Here is a 21,135-nt window from a genome sequence, read left to right as displayed (position 1 = left end):
TAATAATATCCTGTCTGATTGATACATACTAGATTGATATTTTTAATGATTATTTGTAATTTTAAATCTTACCAAAATTGTCGGCCCTTGGAACCGTTCATCATACCTGTCCACCAGATGGCGTTTCGATTTCCGCAAAAACACAGGACATGCGATAATGCAGGTGTGATATTTACTGAAACAGCTCAGGTAAGGGCTGACCAAGGCCTTTATGTTTATACACAACTTGACCTCTCGACAGGGTGGTCAGACACACACCAAAATAAAAACAAAATATCATTTACTACCGTGAATGTCCGTGATTAATTGTTTATCGAGCCAAAGTGTCATGCAGTGAACTTGTTTTGTTTATAAAATAAATATGCGCCTTTCATGATTAATGTGAATTATTATTTTCTGTTATTTAATCATACATTGTATGTTTTTCGGCGATTTGATATAAACTTACAGACGTGTATGTGTTCGGTGTATCGCGATACATTAAAAAAAAAATAATTCCATGTCTAGCTGATCGATATACATCAGTATACATTCATTGATTTTATATGTGCCCGCGATCTTCCCTTATTTTCAAATATTATAAATTATATAACAAAATTAAAGTAGACTTAACTTTTCTAAAAGCTAACAGTTTACATGACAGTCCCAATGACAGGACTTGAAATTTCTTCCATATAAAAAGGCGACGTTTTATATATATCCACGATAGATGCATGTACATTAAATAGTACTCAAAATCAGGACAGAATAAATATTATGTTTCCAAACAGACAAATAAAAAAATGAAAACAATTAAAAACAAAGATATCTTAATATACACTACATGGATGCATGCAATTCTCGTGGCCATGCATATTCAGGTTAAATGTATAAAAATGATTCTTCTGTAAGACGTCTTTGATTTGATTGTACATGAGCACGAGCGTACAAGGCCTGACAAATCCCGAGCATTTACATATGATTGACAGTGCCTTGGAAGAACTTTTGAGTGCATTAATTGGTACATATATAGTTCCTGTGTGTATTCATATTCTTAGCTATGACAATAACATTAGTAACGACTTTTCCATTGTTTTCTTTTTTTTTTAATTTTTTTTATACATGCGGTATTTAAAACATAACAGGGTAAAATCGGGTATACTCGCATTGTCGACGTTATCTGTACATGTAAAATGTTTATTACCCCCCCCCCCCCAAGAAAATGAACTTAAATTTAGAAAAATTTATGAAAAAATGATTAAACTTCATTAAGATTTCACGTCTATTTAGTCGAAAATTAAAAATACAAGTAACTATCTTGGAGAAAATGACGCAATATAGAGACGTTAAAATTTTGAAAAATCAAATTCTAAATCTTAACACAAGAAAACAAAGTTAAAAAAAGGTTTCGTTCTCCGTTTAAAGATCCGCTCATGTTGATTTTAATTCTTAGTCAAAAGATGATATTTTGCTCACCTTTTTAGCTCAGTGTCGAGGGAAGAAGTATGGCTAAACGACGGGTCAGATGAAACATGACTTATCATGGTGCACTCAAAGAAAACAATACATTTACTGGGAGACATTAAGTACTGAAGCAAAGGTAAAAAAAAAAAATCACAATCACGCCAGTGAAAAATGGCCAAGGATGAAGATATCGACCAGGGACCTACAACAGACACCCCCACAACCCCGCCTCCCCCCGCCATTGGGTACCCGGAACACGACGAGGGCGGGGGGCGTTCCTCTACAGACTTTGTAGCCGCTGTGACGGTGGCCATACTTGCAGTGATCATTGTGATAACATGCGTGCTGGTAGCCCGCGCCATTCGGAAGCGACGGCGAGCTAGACAAGGAACAAGAATGGATCAGCGCATACCCGCCATATCAACAGGAGTCATGGGAACTCGTACGTATTAATTCCTTTTTTTGTGATATCATATAAATAACGATATCCAACGAGTTGTTAAAGATATACATGTACGTGTTTACCTGATCGGTTTTTGTTATTTTTAAGCTGCTGCAGCATACAGCAATATTCATATCAGCCAACCAACGCCTTCCTCTGCAGTCAGCTGGGAACCAATAGAAACTCGGCAATATTCGGAATATACAACCCGTGATTTATTTCCCGTTGAAACCAACCAATCCGCGAACGATCCTGGCGATGTCTCCTCCAATCAGACAGAGAGTTCATAAATTTTATATTTTTAACTATTGATACTCTCCGGTATATTTGCTCAACCATTACAGTTTATTTATAAGATGTATGTGTAACAAAACATTATACCACACATTTTGATATCACACATGTTGGTTTTATTTTGATTGTTATTTGAATCTCATGTATAACTGAACAAAATGTTGTAGTACAATTGTCGACCATGTTTAACTTTATTCTGTGATACAAGCATATTTTTTCGTTTTACGTGTTAGTACCACACAAACATTTCATGCATATATGATATTTAAAAATCATTACGTTATCTACATCTTAAATTAAATAGTCTGTACATGTACTATTTTGTTGATATTGTATGAAGTACTAGCAAACACAATATTCAACAAAACATGGTTATTTTGAGAATACCGGTATATGAATTTAACGAATATGCTTGTATGTACCATTAAATTAAAAACCTGTAAAGATATATTTACAATGGTGATGCATTTTATATACAGTTATGCATTTATATTAAATTATTTTTTAAAACTGCCCATGCCTTGTAATGTTTATGACTGGTAACATGCACCTGGTTCTGCGTTGGAAGTGTATCTTTATTGTATAAGGGGTATAATAATAATTCATCGCAGTTACAATGCTTGTAGCATGGGCATAAATTATTTGTTGTATTATTCATCATAGCCGTGCAGGTACATCAACTGACTTAGTCGCAGGTTTAATGGGATAGATACTATATACATGTAGTACTGATATCAAAGAAAGCAAACCAAGCATTTATAAATATAAGCCAATTTTATTTTCTCTTTGTTTCACAAAAACACTAAACAATGACATGATAATGTGCTGATACATGTACAATGAACACTCGTGTGCAATGATATATGTCCATGCAAACAATGAACATCCGTGTGCAATGATACATGTTCAAATTTAAATCATGGTCTGATTTCACAAACTGTGTCAACATTACATCGCTTCATAACATTTTCTGTATTCCTATATTAACACCTGAATGTTGAGAAGACATTGACTTTTTTCTCAATGTTCTTGTATCAACCTAATAATCTATTTTTTTCTGGTTCTCTGCCACCTCATTCTAAAACTGCCTAACAGAAACTGCATGTGATACAACTACATGTACTTCTATAATTTGGACATAGTATTAATTTGTGGAAGCTACATGTAATTGAAAGTTGATGAGCAATTCCAATTTCAATATACAAAACTTGACTAATGAACACCTACCTGAAGATGTTCACAAATTCCATCACCAAAAACTAGGTGTCTAAAATCTTTAATGCCTTTTTTTCATATCTAAATATACATTTATCCATCTGATTTCTATTTTTTAAATCAAGTTTTTAAATAAAATAGCTATTGCAGTAGGCATTTACTGGTTTTAAAATACTCAAAAGATGTTCAACACATACATATTGCTTGCTTGTATAATTTAGTATGATGAAAACACTCAAATTTTATAACGCTAAGATGAGACTCGATCAACTCAAATTCTCAATTTGTTTTATACAAAAACTTTTTTTGAAAAATATTGATCACCTACAATACAATGATAGGTTTGAAAGACAATGTGCAACAATATTGCAGCAACAAATTAGGTCAAACTAAACAAATATCCTTTAAACACTTCAAATTAAAATGAAAATGTTCTTTGTATGTCCTATGTCTATTTATCAATACTGTTTCAAAGACACTGCATGCAGCTGAGAGAAGACACCTGGGTAGTTATATTCCCAATCAACCACATAGTTGTTTCCTGAATCACAAAACAGATAATTGTCCTACACAACTAAAGATATTGCTTGGCTAATGCCCGCAGGAACTTCCTCTTGCGCATCTGGACGGCTCGCTGAATAATGTCCTCTGGATTACTGCTGTTGAGATCCAGTTGAGTTAGGGCTTTCAACTGAAGAAGATAATGAAGCAATTTCAATTCTTGTATCTCAGTCTAAATGCAAAAGTCATGTTAAAAGCCAAACGATAGCATGCATTATATTCATGTATCTAAGTTAAAATGCTTAGTCAAGTTGCAAAAGTCTTGCATAAATCATGCATTTCAACATCGGCATTAATATTGTGATTTTTATGAGGAACTGAAGTTGCTCCATAACATCTATAGCAGATGTTATAATCTTATGATAATTAATATAAAAACAAGAGCCCCATGGGCCACATCGCTCACCTGAGGTAAGCTAAAGGGCCCTAACATGCAATTAGCAGTGACCAAAATTGGTTGAGGAATCAAAAAATAGGTAGTTAAATGATGCAGTCATTTGAAAAACGAAATAATTTTTTTTTTCTCAGTTGTTTAATAATTTCTTTTCAAAATTCTGATATCATGACGCAACTGTCAATGAAGCATATATTGTTGAATAACGGTCATCAAACAAAACACTGTAATGACAACTACTACAATCTCCCTTCATTAGTTTCGTGGCCCCACATTCTCACAGATTGACTATTCTGATACTTACTGCTGCCTGTTTTTTCTCCATTTCGCCTCGTTTGGAATGCAAGTCTTTGAAAGCACAGTTAAGAAAAAAACACTTGACAAGTAAATCAAAAACAATAATTTTTTAATCAAAAAGGTCAATATACCCTGCCAAGGCTGAGACAAGATATATATATGATATCAACAGGATATGAGATATCTTTGCATGATTGACTTCAGTCAAGCAAAATGATTATTAGCCAATTCTGAATTTCTGGTACATGTACTAGGTAGGGTTTATAAATAAATTTCAGGTGCACTTTGAATACATATATTTACATCTACCTAGTATTTTCTCCCCTATTTTTCAAGAGAACTGATTGTTATTCATAGCTTCATTGAAAATGATGGGGCTGAAATCTACACCATCCATGCAGTTCTAACTACTGGTAGTTTATCGATCAATTGAAACTTTTGGCAACCTAAGAAAAATCACTGCCTGAACAAAATAATTTGGAATGATGTCAGACTCAAATTACCATATAAGACGACTTGGCTATTTTTAAATCTAACATAGTGATGTACATTAACAATAATTTAATTACTTTTACATATGTACCTACTTTTTATGAATAATTTAATAATTTGTTAAAAAAAATATGTAAATATTAACAACAAAATGCTATCTTTGGTGATTCATGTGGGTTGTGAAGGTAGAGATTATTGCAAAAAACTTAGTATGCAGGTTATGTTTTTTTTCTGGAATGTCGCTACCTTCATATCCCAAATGAATCATCAAAGAAAGCATCTTACAGCTTAAGTATAAAGCAATTTGGGTAAGGATACGGACAAGATATTCTAGAATGCTGATGTCCCATATACAAGAGTAGTAGGTATCCATGGCATCATAGCAATTCCTCTCCTGTAAAGCTTTAAAGCAGGTAGTGTAGTCAATCTCATCTGTGAACTGACAGAGCACTGCCACCTACAATATCAATGTAATATTTCTACATGCATGTTATTGTAAAATATGTACGTTAAACAGTACATAAGGAAAGATTTTCCATGTACTGGGTGTATCAATTTATAGACAAAAGAAGCAACTTGAAATGGGCTAAAATATAATTACCCTTATATGGTACATTAACAGAACTTTTCACTATTTCATATCATACTGCAAAAAATGTCTCTAAATAGTTTTCATAGTCTATGAGGTGTTTGTTAACCATCTGATTAATTCATAATAACCATATGTAATTGCATGACAAACCTGTGTATGACATTGCAAATAGGAGCAACATTTGATCATCCTCTTGTAGACCTAAAAAAAAAAAAAGGAATACGCCATTGTAAAAAATAATAAATACATGTATATACATGTACAATTAATGTCACTTATAAGGTGCATATATATGCTAAAAAGTGTCTCCCCCTCCCCTCCAAAGGGGAAAAAACATGGTCAGAAAAATTTCATATCCAACTCAAAGTTGTTACCCAGGTTTGAAGGTAGTAAGTTACCTGATCCTCGTATATACTTTTTGGAACAGCACTAGAAAAGAAATCGGATGCCACAACTCCAGCTTCCATGTAAAACTTCATGGCTGAGGAATACTGGCCATTAGCTGTCAAATGAATTTAAATATAAGTATACTGTCTCAAGTGTAAATAGGCAGCAGCTTTTTCAGTCTCAAATGACCAGCACATAAAAGGTAAAATTGACTTTGACTTCAAACTAAGTAAAAATCGATAATTTTATTTTTAAGGGCCACAGGTAAGCATATTGTTTATCAATAACTCTATGTATAAACAGATTTTCAAATTCCTCAAGTAAAAACAGATTTTTATGTTTCTTAATCATAAACAGAAGTTTATTTTACTAAAGTGTAAGCAGATTTTTATGTTCCTCAAGTGTAAACAGATTTTCATGTTCCAAATAACAAGCAAGTAAAGGTGAAATAAGACTGACACCGAACCAATCAAGCCAAAAACAGTATTTTGAGGGCCTTACTGACTACCATATATACACTATCGAATGAAGAATAAGTCATTTTTAAAAAATAAGATATAAATGATGTTTTCACCAAAGTAGATGTCAGCCTGGGTCCTGAGCCATGAGGGTTGGGCGGGGTTGACCTGTAGGGCGTGCTGCATCAACATGACGACTGCCTCCTCAATCCCCGGCTTGTTCATTGCACTGATACTACAAACAAGATTTCACATTCACTTACTTAAAAAAAAAATTAGAAATCCTTTTCTTTTTACATGCAAAAATTTACACCCACTTAATTGTTCTGGCTCCGTTTAAAAATTTAAAAAACTTACGGCCAAAATTATAAATGATCATTTCTAAATGTTTCAACTTAATGCTAATAGAACATACATGTACTTTCAATGATAAAAAATTTTTTTATATATAAATAAATAAGATATAAAAACTGAATACATTTTGCATGTTAAGCATCATTCTATGAAACTGAAGATATATGACTACTTTGAAATGTAAAGGTTTAAAGGGGTAAGATAAGCAAAATTTATTAAAATCAGTTTTAGATCCACACTGTCAATCTTTGTCTTACTTGCTAACTGTTGTTGGCCACAATGGAAGATATTCGCTGGAAATTTCACAGCTAATCTCATCCTACAAAAGATAATAAACAAATCTGTTAATTTGAAATTTCACACACATTTTTTTTTACAAACTGTACTTACAAAAGGGAAAAATATCCAGGTGTTTTGATTTCACTGAATTTAGAGTTTAAATTAATTTCATAAAACATAAACTACAGTAAATTCTAAATTTTACATTCTACATGTATATTGTAAACTTTTGAAGTATAATAGTAATGAAACTATTAACGAGTGCAAATTCAAGGATGTTATTTTTGTTGAAAAAATAAGTTTCAGCAAAAATAAAATCTGTGCAAACTGACATACAAATTTCTATAACAATGCTACACAAGATTCCATGTCTGTTATGGAGTATGAAATGTATTTACCCTGATTATATTGTAGAACTTGGACAGGCAAGAAACCATCACAGAGAGAACCATGGGCTCCTGAAAAATTACAACCACAACATATCACAATGCATTTTATCCAGCATTGTTCATGTTAGACAGCAAAATTGCCGATCAAATCCCAGTTTAAAAATTCCATATGGATAAGTATCTAAAATAGTTCTCACCATACATGTACATGTTTATTGGAAAAAAAACACACCAGCTATTTACTTAAGCTATATAAAAATAGAGTTTACAGGGTATTTTAAGAAAACTGACCCTCCTTTTGGTCCATGTTACAGCTGATGTTTACACAGTGTATTATCAATCTGTGGGAAGGCTTACCTTAAGTTTGGGCAAGAAGTCGATTAAGAGTTCTTTGGCCAGAATAGCCAGCGAGGAGTCCCTGACGTGAGCACTGTCCATCCGCCCACTCATGCTCCTCTTCTGGCTGGGGTTAATGGTGAAGATATTCTTCACTGTCAAAAAAAATCATCAATTTGTCAGCAATATGTGCATTGAAGAATGTGTACATTCCCAATGTGTGCATCTATAACGATGCTGTTAGTGTACATGTGTTTCTTTTTCTACATCTTGCTTGGTCATTTACTAGCCAAAAGAATTGACACTTTTACTTTTCAAAAGTACTTGCATGTACATGTATATAAAAATAAAAGATCTGACCAAATGCAAATGTTCATCAATATTAGAATCTTTAGAAAATGTAGGCTTTCCCTTTTGCATTTCAAGCAACATCAGCATCAAGTATTGCTTCACCCTATCTTCCTCAGTGATGCTACACATGCTTTTGTTTTACCTGCTTCCCATAAAGCCCTGGCAGGGATTCGAGCAGCTTTAATGGAGGGCAGCTCCTTGCACATACAGGCTAACAGTCTACATAACTACAAAACAATACAACAACAGTTAAAACAAGTCAATATCTCTCTCTGTATAAGATATCAGCTGCAATAATGTAGCCCTCTCCCATTTTTTTTAACATTATTGCAGCTAAAGAGAGATCATTAAAGCATCCTCCATATCAAAAGACAGACCTCTATATGACCACTGCCACTGTTCTCCATGTTAGTCAGGTACTGCCAATCCCTTATGTTGAGGAGGAATGCAGCACAGTGCTCCAGTATAACCATTGTGGGCTGGATATCTATTGGGAATACAAGGTACACATGATGCATACAGTACAGGAAAACCTGTAAAACTGTTTACTCACTACATTCTGTTTTACTGTCTATTCTGACAGCAATTCAAGTTCCAATGTCTCAAATCTGATCCTACCAGTATATAGTACCGGTAATATCATTATACGGATATCATTCAAAATGAAACTGTGTAAAACAAAAACCTATTCATTCTGATTAAAACATGCATAGACAGCTTTTACTGCATAAGGTATAATAACATAACTGATATAAATGTACATGTATTCTAAAAACTGTAAAACGAAGATATACATGTATCATTGAGACATTTTTCTTCTGTATTCTGCTAATAGATGTTTATCATGCTAATAACAATCAAAACCAAATCAAAACAGCTTAAATTCAATCTATCGGTCACCTTGATCAAGTCTGACTGATGTAATACAGGTCTTGGTTTTCTTGATGAGATCTTGCAGTGTGGTGTTCATTCCAAATGACTTGGTGGTATAGAACTGTAGGAGATCGGCAAGTAGGATGTACCAACGGACATACTTAGACAGGATGTAGGATACCTCGTACACATTTCTGTCTGCTACCAACAACAGCTGGCGAGCACGCTCAAAAATCTGCTCAATGGAAGCATTACCAGTTAAATTTTCACCAAATTTTCAGAGTTCACTTCCACTTTGAACTCTGTCTCTGCTTTTGTGTTGAACAAAAACAGCTCGAGAGAAAGAGCAGAGAGAGAGAAGAGAGAGAGACAGACAGACAGACAGACTCACCCTGACATCAATACAATGACAGGCCTTGCCAATCAGTAAATATACAAAGGCCTGCTCAACACTGGGGGGCAGATTGTATATGATCTGGTGCATCTCCTTCGGAACTTTCCACTGAAATATAAAGATGTTTAATGTCACATGTTTCAGATAAATCAAGAGGGAACCCTCCCACCCCCATTCAGTTATAAATACGAGGAATATTTGCTCAGTATACCAATGACTCTTAGAGTCAATTCTAATCAAATTAAAGTGACCAGCAAACAGTACATGTTGTATCTTTGGACTCAACATTCAAAGAGGTAAAAGTCTCAGAACCGACGAGAAAGTCATCACAGCAGACGTATCCAGCAGATGTTTTATAGAGACATCTACTCAGATAGGAAAAACAAACAGGGATCATAGCATTTACTCCACTATGGAATCCAAAGATTGAACAAATAGTAAGCAGTCCTTGGTTAGACATGCTATCACTGCAAATAATTCTATAAAGCCTGCATCTAAAGTCATGGTACAGTTGCTAACATATGTATGGTTATATTTCATGGTTTATAAAAAAAAAATAATAATTGAAAGAATGATCTATATTTTGTCTTTCCTGTTCATATCAAATAATTTTTCTATAAACTTGTAGATTCAAAGTATTTCAGTTGAAATGAACATCATGCCCTGAGGACTTTCTAAGAAACTAGTGCTTAAACTTATCTGCGATCCAGGATGGAGTAAATTCTCGATAGAATTAGACCACATCCAAGGTTGACAGAGGCAGGCAACAATTTTAAACAAAATGTTTGGGGGGAATTTGCTCTGACAAACAGTGGACCATACAGATAGACCTGTGGTCACACTCAATGCCCATTGAAGCCCACAGACAATGGAATCATTAGCAGCAAATCTCTCAAACACGACGAACAAGTCATCATGGCAGACGGGTGCCGACAATAGTACTCAGCTGTCTGCTCAGAACAGCAATCAATTGTCACCGATATAACATGCTGGAAATCTAAAGACTCAACATCAATCTGTGGGCCTCTCAGAACAGACAAGCATATCTTCATAGCAAATGTGAAATTGTATAAATAAAAAGCATTGATAAGTAAATATCTTTACGTGTATACATAAATAAAGTTTTAAATACCATCAGGGTTTTTATGTACAAGTCAAATGCATACTTTTAGAATTTTTAAGTATATGTATACAAGGTAGATTTACTGTTTATGAGTTGCATACTGATTAAGACTATAATGTCTGATACATGTGTTTAAACCTTCAAAACCCCACAAAAAAAGTGAAAGGAAACAAAATTGTGGGAGGGAATATTCATTTCAAATAAAGTTAAGATGTGGCTATATTTAAGCAATACAATACATAAAAGAGACAGAAAATCACCTTTTCATTCAGTGCCATCACATAAGCAGGAGATCTGCCCAGTTTGAGGATCAGTTCCCGCGTCAAGTTATTAATCGACTCCGGCTCATACATAAACATCAGCTGTTGTTCTACTGTCCCTGCACTTACTGATGAATCTGTAAACACCCAAACAATCAATCACTGTCAAAGCTCTGCCCCCTCAAAACTCCACCCTTTGTAAGTGCAGTAAGTGCCCCAGAAAAAGAAGTCAGAAAGAGGCAAAATCACAGCAAATGTCAGATTCAACACTCAGTTTCCAGCAAACTCAAACACAACACAAAGAGATGCAACGTGCCAAAGAGATATCATCACACATATTCAATTCTCCCTCATTATAAATTAAACAATTATTAGCCTCATAAAAATCCCAATTATTAGAAATGTTCAATGTTCAAACATTTGAAAATTCAAAAACTAATACAGTGTAATATATATTTTTAAAATATCTAGCATTTAAATGAATTCTCAAAATGATACTAACTGATGGTAATATAAAATTACAGCTACTTAAAAATTGAAAAGCTGAAATAAACTAGTTTACTTTATTTTTTAAGACTTGTTGTCCAAGCACAGTACCCTGTATATTTCTACTGTAACTTTAACTTTATAGATTCATTTAGTATGGGACCTAGTAAGCACACATACAAATATGTATTAATAGTACACATGTAAGAATATCTAGTATACTTCAAGCCACATTCAGTGTATAAATGATCTCTGCCATCAACCTACCTGCTCCCTCGCTCATGACGGAAGAAACTGAAATAAAATCACTCTAATCCAAAAAAAGCCAAACAAACTCAAACATCTACAGAAAAAAGGTGACATTTTGCACTTGGTCCATCATAAAACATGCATATGGACAAGCTATTCAAGTACACATACTGCATGTAAAATAAAAACACTTCCAAATCAAATGACAATAAGCTTTGTATGCTATTTCTTGCATACCACATTTGTACTGTACATGAAATTAATGTCAATACAATATGAAAAGTGCATGCAGCTACAAAATATTAAGCTGGTAATACATGTATGGCCAAGTCCAAACAAAAAATCAAAAAAGTCAGGAGTACTCAATGATAAAGTAATGATTTCCTGACCTCGACTGTTTGGGTAGCTGGAACATATGGTAGTTGCGTCATCGTAGATGTCGCTGTACGTCAGAGAGGAACTCTCCTTAATATACTGGTTCATCTCCTTCAGCTCCTCCTGCGTGAAGTAATTACGTAATTCTCCTGATACTACCATGTTGTTGAAGCGAGAGCCAACTGGAGAGAGGTCCATTAGATGCCTGTTAACAAAATTTAACATTACTGTAAATTCCTAATTAACTGTGAGGAATAAATATCCGCGTAAAATCGCAAGAAACTCATCTCTCGAATCTTAAAATCAAATTTTTATTTTTCAGACAGGTGCAAATTATGTATAACTATATAAAAATTCGGCGTTTGCGATATCATATTTTCGCGATTTGATGCAAAACGGTCGAATTGCGGAATTAAGTACTCGCATAAAATAAGGAATCTACTGTATGTATGGGTTCATGTACATTCTATAAACTTTTGAAGAATAAACTGTTTAGTATCATTCTTCTAAATTTCAGCTTTTCATTCCTAAGTATTCAGAATTGAAGCAATGCTGATTGAAATTGCTCTGTTGAACTTTATTTAGTAGTTGAGAGACATTTTCAATAATGATTTTTTTTCAAAATGTTATCAGAATTTAATGTTTTTTTTCTTTTTTCTTCATAAGGGTACCTACCATATGAAGCACTTCAAATTGGATTTCTGGGCAAATGATGATCCAGCCATTGCTTTTGTAAGAACCTGAACAATAAAAAAAAACATTTTCATATTCATGCATATCAAAACTCTAAGAAATAAAATTTTCAGTGACACTTTAAACTTGTTTAATCATTAAAATTCCAAATGTAAAAAACAAAACAAAAACAAACTTTGAAATATTTTCATTAAACAGAAATAAAAATTAATGCTACTTCACATCATAGACCAAAGAAATCTGCTTTAGAGAATTAAATGTTTACTAAATAAATTCAAAACATGTCACAACAATGATTTTGCAGTAGAGGAGTATTCCCCAAGGATCCTTACCATGATTAAGAAGTCGACTGTTGATTGTTCTGCATCTTCAACAATGTCGGCCAGCAGTGAGACCAGGGCTTTACCCTCCATGACACTTCTGATGACGTTACACACACTCACTTGCATGTAAATCTCACTATACCTACAAGAGAGGAAACTCATGAGTTGCAAGTACAACTATGGCAATGACAAATTAAACGTCATTTGTATACATGTAAATGCATCAGTTGAACGTCATTTGTATAAATGCATCAGATTCTTCTTCTCTTTATTTTTTTTTTAAATCAGACAATAGAAAAAATGTTGTAAACCTATATTTCTGTGCATAAGATAGAGATGGATAATCCTAATCACTGATCAAAATCAGACATTATACATGTACGTGTATCTGGTACATAATTAACTGCTTGAGGGGAAATTTTTTTTTAACTTCCATAAAAGAAGGTATTTTTAAACTTATGGAACAGGTGGTGAAAAGTCAAGTCTCAACCAGGCCTCTGGCGTACAGTGCCAGCGCTCTAACCACTGAGCTATTGAGACCCGATATATTGACTGACAGTCCCACACCTGTTAACCCTGTTACAGTTATAAATGCTTGACATTCAAGATAAGTGCTTACGATGTAAATGTAAATTGTTAACCACTTCTTTCAGGTGAAACTAACGCATGAAAATTATGAGTGAAGAATATTTCATGGTTAAATTTTAGTTATTTGTGAGGAGAATTTCAAGTGAAGTTTCATGTGGAATTCATGTGAAACTCCTGTGAATGATACTTTCACATGTGGAATGATAGGCTGTGTAGAACCTTACTTATCGTCCTTGTTGCCAAGTTCATCCTCCAAGTCACTCCTGTATGCTGAGGTCAGCTCCTGTTTCAGGTTGTCCTCAATAATCACCTCTATCAGACCCTGTCACAGCAAAATCAAAAACTTATGTAACTTATGTTTACTTTGTAACAGTAAAGAAATGAACTAAAAACATAAATAAATTTTCCTCAGCACATACATGTATGCCCTTTTAAAATAACTTTGATTTTGTCAAGTTTTTATCACCATTAATTTCAGAACAACAACAAAAAAGATGTACAGAAGGGTGAAAAAAAAACCCCAAGCAAACAAGAAACTTGATTTTTCACCAATAGTTCTTCAGAATGGAACAGAGTCTACCTGGTAATCATTTTTTCTAGCCTGCTCTGCTAGTTGGTACAAACTCTCTTTGGCCTTTTCCTGTGGAGTCTGGACAGTGCGCAGTGTCTGACATGCAGTGTAATAGCCCTTCAGTCTGGCCATATCTATGTCACTGAGCTGGGGAGAGGACACCTGAAATATCAGTCAATAAGGATAATGACTCACAGTTACATGTAACTTACAACAAGAAGCATTCAAAATTTCTGTCAAATCTAAAATCTCTTCTTCACTGAATAAATTATTAGATAATAAAAAGACAGTACAAAAACATTAATATGAATTATGGGCCTCCATTTACTCAAATAATCAGTGATACATTGACGAAGTGTATTGGTGGGGTGGAAATGGAGGAACAAAAGATGAATACCAGTACATACTTCAGTGATGGTGTTCAGACATTGAGTAAACATCAGAAGGGCCTCGCTGTATGTCTCTGTGTAGAAGTTAAAGCTCCCAAGATCATACAGAATCTGCAATACACAAAACAGGTTATCACTACTTTGTTCATGAATGACTTTAAAAAATACATCTAATAATTACTGCCATTATAAATTTAGTAAACTCATGAAATATACAAATTCCTACAATTTTTTCATTTAATACAGTGACTGTAATAACAAATAGTACATCCACATACATGTCTGCTGTATAGATTTTCAGAGCACGATACATACACCAGCATGAAAAAGTGCATGTGCATGATAATATTCTGATGAATCAAAAGGCAAAAAAACTTTCCCCCAAAAATAAATAGACTATGTTAGTTGAATTGATAATAGCAAGTCAAGTAAATAAAACATCATAGATCTAATTTTAACATAATGAAAATTGAGAGCTCTTAACCTGCCTTCTCTTTTTGTTATATAAGACAACCAACAGCTCATGTTTTTATAATACTTTTTTATACCAATTTTCGACCTCTGAGGGAGTTACGCTTGTATTTGTATATACAATGTAGACATCAATTACTTGAGACTGGTAGTCATTGGCATCTATATCCACAGCTTTATCCCAGTGAAACAGAGAGTCGTCTGAATCCTCCGACGGGATGCTGATGCAGTGCATTGTGGGCATTTTTAATGTCCGTCCACATTGGAGACATTTCTGTAAATACTCCACCGAAAGACTTGTCCGCTCTTTTAACTGTTGTTAAAGTAAAAAAAACATGAATACAAAAAGACAATTTAATATTTTGACCATCTCTGAAACCAATTTTTAGAAAAAATCATTCTACATTTAGTACGGTATTCAATTTGATGTAAATTTCTTTACTGCAAGTTAGCTAAACATGTACTAACTATGCATTTTCTGAACAATATAGCAAATTCATTCACTTTCATTACAGTTAACAATGTGGATAAATATCTTACGTATCTAATCACTGCTTCGTTAGCACTGGCCACCATGGAATCAAACTGCCCCTGCCTGTAAACAAGCAAATAGGTAATGGTCACTGTACAGATTCAAATCGAAAAAAATCTATATAATTTTTGATAAACCCAATTTTACCAAACCTATTTCCCTTTTTTCCTTCATTATCATTACTGTATACAGGGTTATTTTCGCCCCGTGTTATTTTCACCCTTCTTCACTCGCAAACAATTTGGCCCCATCTTGAATTCATCCAGACGTAGTTGTGTTTAAAGATATCAAAATAATTTCAGACATTTGAATTTTCCCTGTCTTCAATTTGCCTACAGAAGAGGGCAAAAGGGGCAAAAATAAAACGGGGGGTTAATATTTCCCTGTGTACATTTTTAAGAAACCCATACATGCAAAGCACAGCATGCATCATTAATATACATATAAATATAAACATTAGATATAACTAATTTTGCATCATTTTAATAATTTTAATTCCTCTTAGTTTGAAGGGAGTACAAGTGTTTCTTCTACAAATTTCCAGTCTAATAACTTACATCTGAGCAAACTGTTTGACTGGTCTTGTGGGAAAGCTGTCTCTGACGACAGACATCAGACACCTGTTGTAAAAGATATGGAATGCTTCTTATATACATGTACATATAAATATATGCTTTTTAATTTTAATTAAAGTTCATTGTTTTAAGTAAAAAATGCATGCATTTAAAACTAGAAAACAGACATTGAAATTCAATTTCCAAATTTAATTTGATGGTTAACGGTATGTAAGATACAAATGCCATATTTTCCATCAAAATAGTTTTGTAATACAATAACCTCTCTGATGTATGTACATTTATTGTATTCAAAATAAATACTCTAAGTCTCCATATAACTTTTACTTATTATCAATTATACAGCTGTATATAGGTGAGTTAAGGACAAGAGTAGCATTTCAGATGGATGTCAAATAGGAAAGTGGGGACATCTAGTACCATCTATGGTAGAGATGGAGGGCGAACAGTGCCTCCTCCGTGACTGTGTCCCCAGACAGACGGTCCTCCACCGTGTTAAAGTCACAGCCCAGCGTGATCTTCAACAGCTCCGTGATCAGTGTCTGTACCATCACTAGAGGCACGCTGTAATCAGACAAGGTGAAATATTTACATGAAGAGAGCAATGCATGAACTTTTTGTTAAGTGAATTTCGCATGAAAATTTTGCATGAAATTCGCCAGAATGTTCTTTTTTTTCATGTGGAACACACATGAGCTTTGTACACAACACAATTAGCTAATATTGTACATGTATCGGTATCTCATTACTCGTACTAAGGTAGGCATAAAAAGAAATAACAAAACCTCAAATAATTCCGACCATAAATGGGTTTTCAGAAACATGTAAGACATTTACTTCTACTGTACTAACTAATAATGCTTAGCAATAGTTGATGGTATCTAGGAAACAATCAAATAAATGACAATCATCTTGAGTGGATAATTCCACAAAGACAACACATATTTGTCTGTTCAAGGTATATTCTCTTTCATCAACCTCAAGAAAACATAAGCAAAAGATAAGTTTGTCATTTCAAATTTTATCAAACTTGTGCTATGTCTCTTTTCTACACTTTTTACCAAAACATGTTACTGGTAATAAAAAAATTCACAGGTAAATACATGTATAATGAAACATATACTTAAAAAATCTTAAGTGTACACAGCGTAAGCAATTCAAAAAGATCTTTCTTTGACTGAGTCGGCAGTGACTCCTTTGGATGTGCCCTGTGACCTGTATGCTGTCTTCTTACCCAGTGAGGATGATATTCAGGTTCCATTTTAAATGAGCAGCAACTCTCAAGGCCAACAACCTCAAAGCTTTGACCTTCTTGTTCTCTTTTATGAAAACTTTAACTTCTGAAAATAGAGTCAAACTTTAATACATCAACAACCTACTACAAGCATTTCATTTCCGAAAGAGAACAAACAACATTCTCAATTCATCAAGGATTTCTGAAGTATTTGTTTATTACATGATCCTTAAGATAAATAATTATCTTGAATTTATACTCTACTTAAATAAGCCTGTAAGACTTGATTTTTATCAGTACTTCATATTCAGCATAATTTAATACATGTAGTTAAAATTTACACTGATCCATCAATAATCATGTTAATATACTCAAGTTCACATCTATATACAGTAAAACACGTTTATAGCGAACACGCTTACAATGAATTGACTCTTATAGCGAAGTGATTTTCATTCCCCGAGACTATATTACATGTTGTAAACTTGACGGATATAACGAATTACGCTTATAACGAAGTAAAACCGCCCGTCCCCAGCACTTCGTTATAAGCGTGTTTTACTGTATGCTTTTTTTCCATAATATTTCATCTCATATTAATTTGTTAATTTCAAAACATACGGTACATTTACATTTGTATCCTCATGAATGAAAACATACATCGAAATCAATCAACATTTTTTAAACAAATTAAGCTTACATAGGCAATAAAAATGGAAAGAATATAAACACAGGGTTATAAGGCATACTCTTTCTCCAACTTTGAAAAAAAATAAAATGAAGACAGTAATTGAAAACATTTCATCTCCATATTAAGACACATGTTTATCTATTATATTCTCACCCTGCTGTTCATCACCACTAGGTATTGGGGGTAGGGGTTCTTTAACAACATGTGCATCAGCCTGCTGCAAGAACTGCACAATCAGCTGAACAGGGGAAGGATCTGTAAAATAAGAACAATAATCCTCTTAAAACACAAAGGATAATCCATGACTTTTCACCCCAAATTGCGCTAATTACTGAAGATTAACGTTTTCAAAGCAGATTTTCACAGGTCTTTATAAATCTTGTCTTAAATTTAAAATTCTTGAAAGTGAACATCTGCACAAAGCACATACAACTCTAAATAAAACTGAAGATTATCTATATTTTAACATTTCATAAATAATTAAGATAATGTTCATTTAGTACAATTTATGTTGGTACAATGTATGAACATGACTGCTAGTACAACATGAACTGAAATTTCAAAAAGGTGAAATAGATGCTTCATTTACAATAATATACAAATTAAAACTTTTTATTCCATTCTACTCTTACAATGTGCATATAACTGTTGGTAGTAGTGGAGGTGATCGTTAAAAGTACAGGTATACATAATTAGCTAGCTGCAGAGCTTTATGTAACTCTACACAAAAAAAAATAAATGTCAAACTCATAGAATACCAGGAATAATGTCAAACTATTAGAAACATTATTTAGATATCAATTTAAAGGGACTTGGACACGATTTGACTAAACATTTTAAAATTTTATTTTTCCATTTTCAATGTTTATAATGATAAATATAGGAGCTTAAAATGCTATGTCAAAATTTGAAAGTCAAATATCAAGTTATAAGCAAGATACAGAGTTCATAATTCTTTGTTTTGTAAACAAAGCTCGAATATTGTCATTTTTACATATGTGTTGTATTGGTGTAAGTTTTAATCAAATGTATCTTTCTTTTGTTGGTAATAGTATTTATGAAGAAATTGAATTAGTTTAAATTGTTTTTTACAAGTTATTTTGTCTAAGAAATGGCAATTCTCTACATTACGTATATATTTTTTGTAAACAACTATCAGACTCGAGCTTTGTTTACATAATAATCAATTTGTACCACTGTATCTCGATTGTAACTTGACTTTAACATTCAATATTTTGGTCAATCATTTAAAATGCACCAAGATACCATTTTATATTTAAAAATTGAAAATAAAATTTTTGATCTCAAATCGTGTCCAAGTCCCTTTAAAGGTTACCTAAATATTTTTCTAACAAGATATCTCTTCTAAATGTCTAACTTCTTTAACACACTTCACTAAATAGGCATGATAACAAAGGATTTACAATACACATGCGATCGATGACAAAAGGGGCTTTAAAATGTCAGCCGGAAACATGCATAATTTATTACTTCACATTAACTGCTTAGAAACTTGATAATCATTACTAACTGAGAAGATATATAAAACCAAATGTTTCTTTAACTTTCCTCCCCTTATACAGATGCCAACATAGTACATGCATATGTATATGAATACTGTTACAATGTATACCAGTATATAGGATACATCAATTCAAAGAATTTTAAGTAACTTAGTACATGTACTAGATCAGGCTATGTCTAACTGTCTTGATCTTCTGACCTTAGTATCACAGTAATAGAGCACCTAATGGCCACCTATATACATGTAACAGTAAAGATTCCTTATTAAATGCGAGGATTTAATATTCACATAATTGCGAAAGCAAGCCTCGTGGGTTTTAAAATCTGGTTTTTATTTTTCAGACAGTTTTAAACTATATCAAATTATAACAAAAAATTGGTGCTCATGATTTGATTCAATACAGCCAAACTAAGCATTACTTAAATAAGAAATTTACAAACCAACATTATTTTAAGGCTGAACATTCTCATTGATTTTATCTTTCCTCTAAACATTAAAAATTTACTTTATTGATGCTGTTTAGTTTTGCCCTAATGGCATAATTTGGGCTTTGAATCTAGTAAGTATATTTAAGAAATATGGTTTCCTTTCATTAGATTGCTACTTTTTTGTAGAAATATTTGGATTTTAAAGAATCATTTCTTTAACAATGCATGCATATGCTGCAGTTGTTTATCTTCATTTGCGAAAGAGGGGCTGTGAAATTAAAAATAAGGATTATTTCATGATGAATGATTAAGAGCAATGTCCTTTTCTCTCTAATTTTGAGAAATCAACAGTGGGTCTCTTGTTTAAGTTTTATACCAATTAGAAACTTTTTCATAAAAATGCTGGGTTTTCAAATTATGAATATTTAAAAGCTTTAAAATAATAATAATAAAAAATCATTCTTGATGGAAAAACTGACTGCAAGCTTTTTCAGGTTTGGGATACTCCCTTTAAAGATTTTTGGATTGTTTTAATTTATTTTTATTTGATTATTTTTTCATAATTTCCATATGAAATGAAAGTGTTAGTGCAAAGGACAAATATTAAATATTTACCATTGATTTCAAAATGCAAATGTTCTTGTACTTCATACTTTAAATTTAGATGTAATTAGACTTTAAATTATTATTTCTAATTCATTTTTTAAAGTATGCTCATATTTAAATCATAGGTCTCAATTTTTGGCTTGTAAGTGTAAACACATTTTTGTTTATACTATACATACCTGGATTGTCCTTTTGCAGGTGTTTTTCAAGTAGCTCCTCATCTAACAGAAATTCAAACCATGAAACTGCCGGGAGGGATGAGGGAATGGGACCAAAATTCCCTCGAGGCAAATTCTCTGTCATGACGAATATTCAAGTGCAGGGTACATTTCTTAACCCAATTATACAATCAATGAATGGGCATAATTCCTTTTAAGACGGGAAATCGATTAATGATTACCCTCGCGACACAATCCAAGTGAAGAAAATGTAAGCTAGGTATTGACCGGAACTGCTGGAACATCG

The 21,135-nt window shown here is 33.1% G+C and overlaps 2 protein-coding genes across 4 annotated transcripts; one reads left to right on the top strand and one right to left on the bottom strand.

Annotated features, from left to right (window-relative positions):
• The first annotated feature begins 39 nt into the window (after nt 1-39).
• On the top strand, nt 40-2,694 carry LOC128188732 (uncharacterized). Of its 2 annotated transcripts, none has more exons than XM_052859965.1 (3): nt 40-163; nt 1,464-1,885; nt 1,994-2,694. In XM_052859965.1, the coding sequence occupies exons 2-3, from the start codon at nt 1,615-1,617 to the stop codon at nt 2,173-2,175; spliced, it is 453 nt and encodes a 150-aa protein (XP_052715925.1). In that variant the 5' UTR covers nt 40-163; nt 1,464-1,614; the 3' UTR covers nt 2,176-2,694. The 2 variants fall into 2 exon arrangements, with proteins under 2 accessions (XP_052715925.1, XP_052715923.1); XM_052859963.1 differs by having other exon boundaries at nt 45-189.
• A 240-nt stretch (nt 2,695-2,934) lies between these two features.
• Nucleotides 2,935-21,135, bottom strand: LOC128188725 (integrator complex subunit 8-like). 2 transcript variants are annotated; one of them, XM_052859949.1, is made up of 28 exons: nt 20,850-21,135; nt 18,265-18,366; nt 17,421-17,526; nt 16,607-16,750; nt 16,169-16,231; nt 15,620-15,674; nt 15,219-15,392; nt 14,627-14,719; nt 14,229-14,381; nt 13,873-13,970; nt 13,070-13,202; nt 12,720-12,784; nt 12,059-12,249; nt 11,688-11,714; nt 10,935-11,071; nt 9,549-9,659; nt 9,185-9,392; nt 8,662-8,771; nt 8,427-8,511; nt 7,955-8,088; nt 7,607-7,666; nt 7,187-7,248; nt 6,692-6,810; nt 6,129-6,232; nt 5,881-5,931; nt 5,457-5,595; nt 4,654-4,697; nt 2,935-4,085 (listed from the first exon to the last, which is right to left on the bottom strand). In XM_052859949.1, exons 1-28 carry the CDS (start codon nt 20,971-20,973, stop codon nt 3,969-3,971), a joined length of 3,009 nt encoding a protein of 1,002 aa, XP_052715909.1. In that variant the 5' UTR covers nt 20,974-21,135; the 3' UTR covers nt 2,935-3,968. The 2 variants fall into 2 exon arrangements, with proteins under 2 accessions (XP_052715909.1, XP_052715910.1); XM_052859950.1 differs by lacking the exon at nt 11,688-11,714.

The sequence above is a fragment of the Crassostrea angulata genome, chromosome 6 (assembly GCF_025612915.1).
Source record: "Crassostrea angulata isolate pt1a10 chromosome 6, ASM2561291v2, whole genome shotgun sequence".
Lineage (NCBI taxonomy): Eukaryota > Metazoa > Mollusca > Bivalvia > Ostreida > Ostreidae > Magallana > Magallana angulata.
This window is presented reverse-complemented; position numbering and strand designations above follow the sequence as displayed.

Bases quoted from the DNA above. Each gene is read 5' to 3' on its own strand.
- LOC128188732 (XM_052859965.1), top strand. From the start codon at position 1,615: ATGGCCAAGGATGAAGATATCGACCAGGGACCTACAACAGACACCCCC. The intron at 1,886-1,993 runs GTACGTATTAAT...GTTATTTTTAAG, and splicing joins AACAGGAGTCATGGGAACTC to CTGCTGCAGCATACAGCAAT.
- LOC128188725 (XM_052859949.1), bottom strand. From the start codon at position 20,973: ATGACAGAGAATTTGCCTCGAGGGAATTTTGGTCCCATTCCCTCATCC. The intron at 12,785-13,069 runs GTAAGGATCCTT...TTTATTGTTCAG, and splicing joins CAGTCGACTTCTTAATCATG to GTTCTTACAAAAGCAATGGC. The intron at 6,811-7,186 runs GTAAGACAAAGA...TCTTGTTTGTAG, and splicing joins TGGCCAACAACAGTTAGCAA to TATCAGTGCAATGAACAAGC.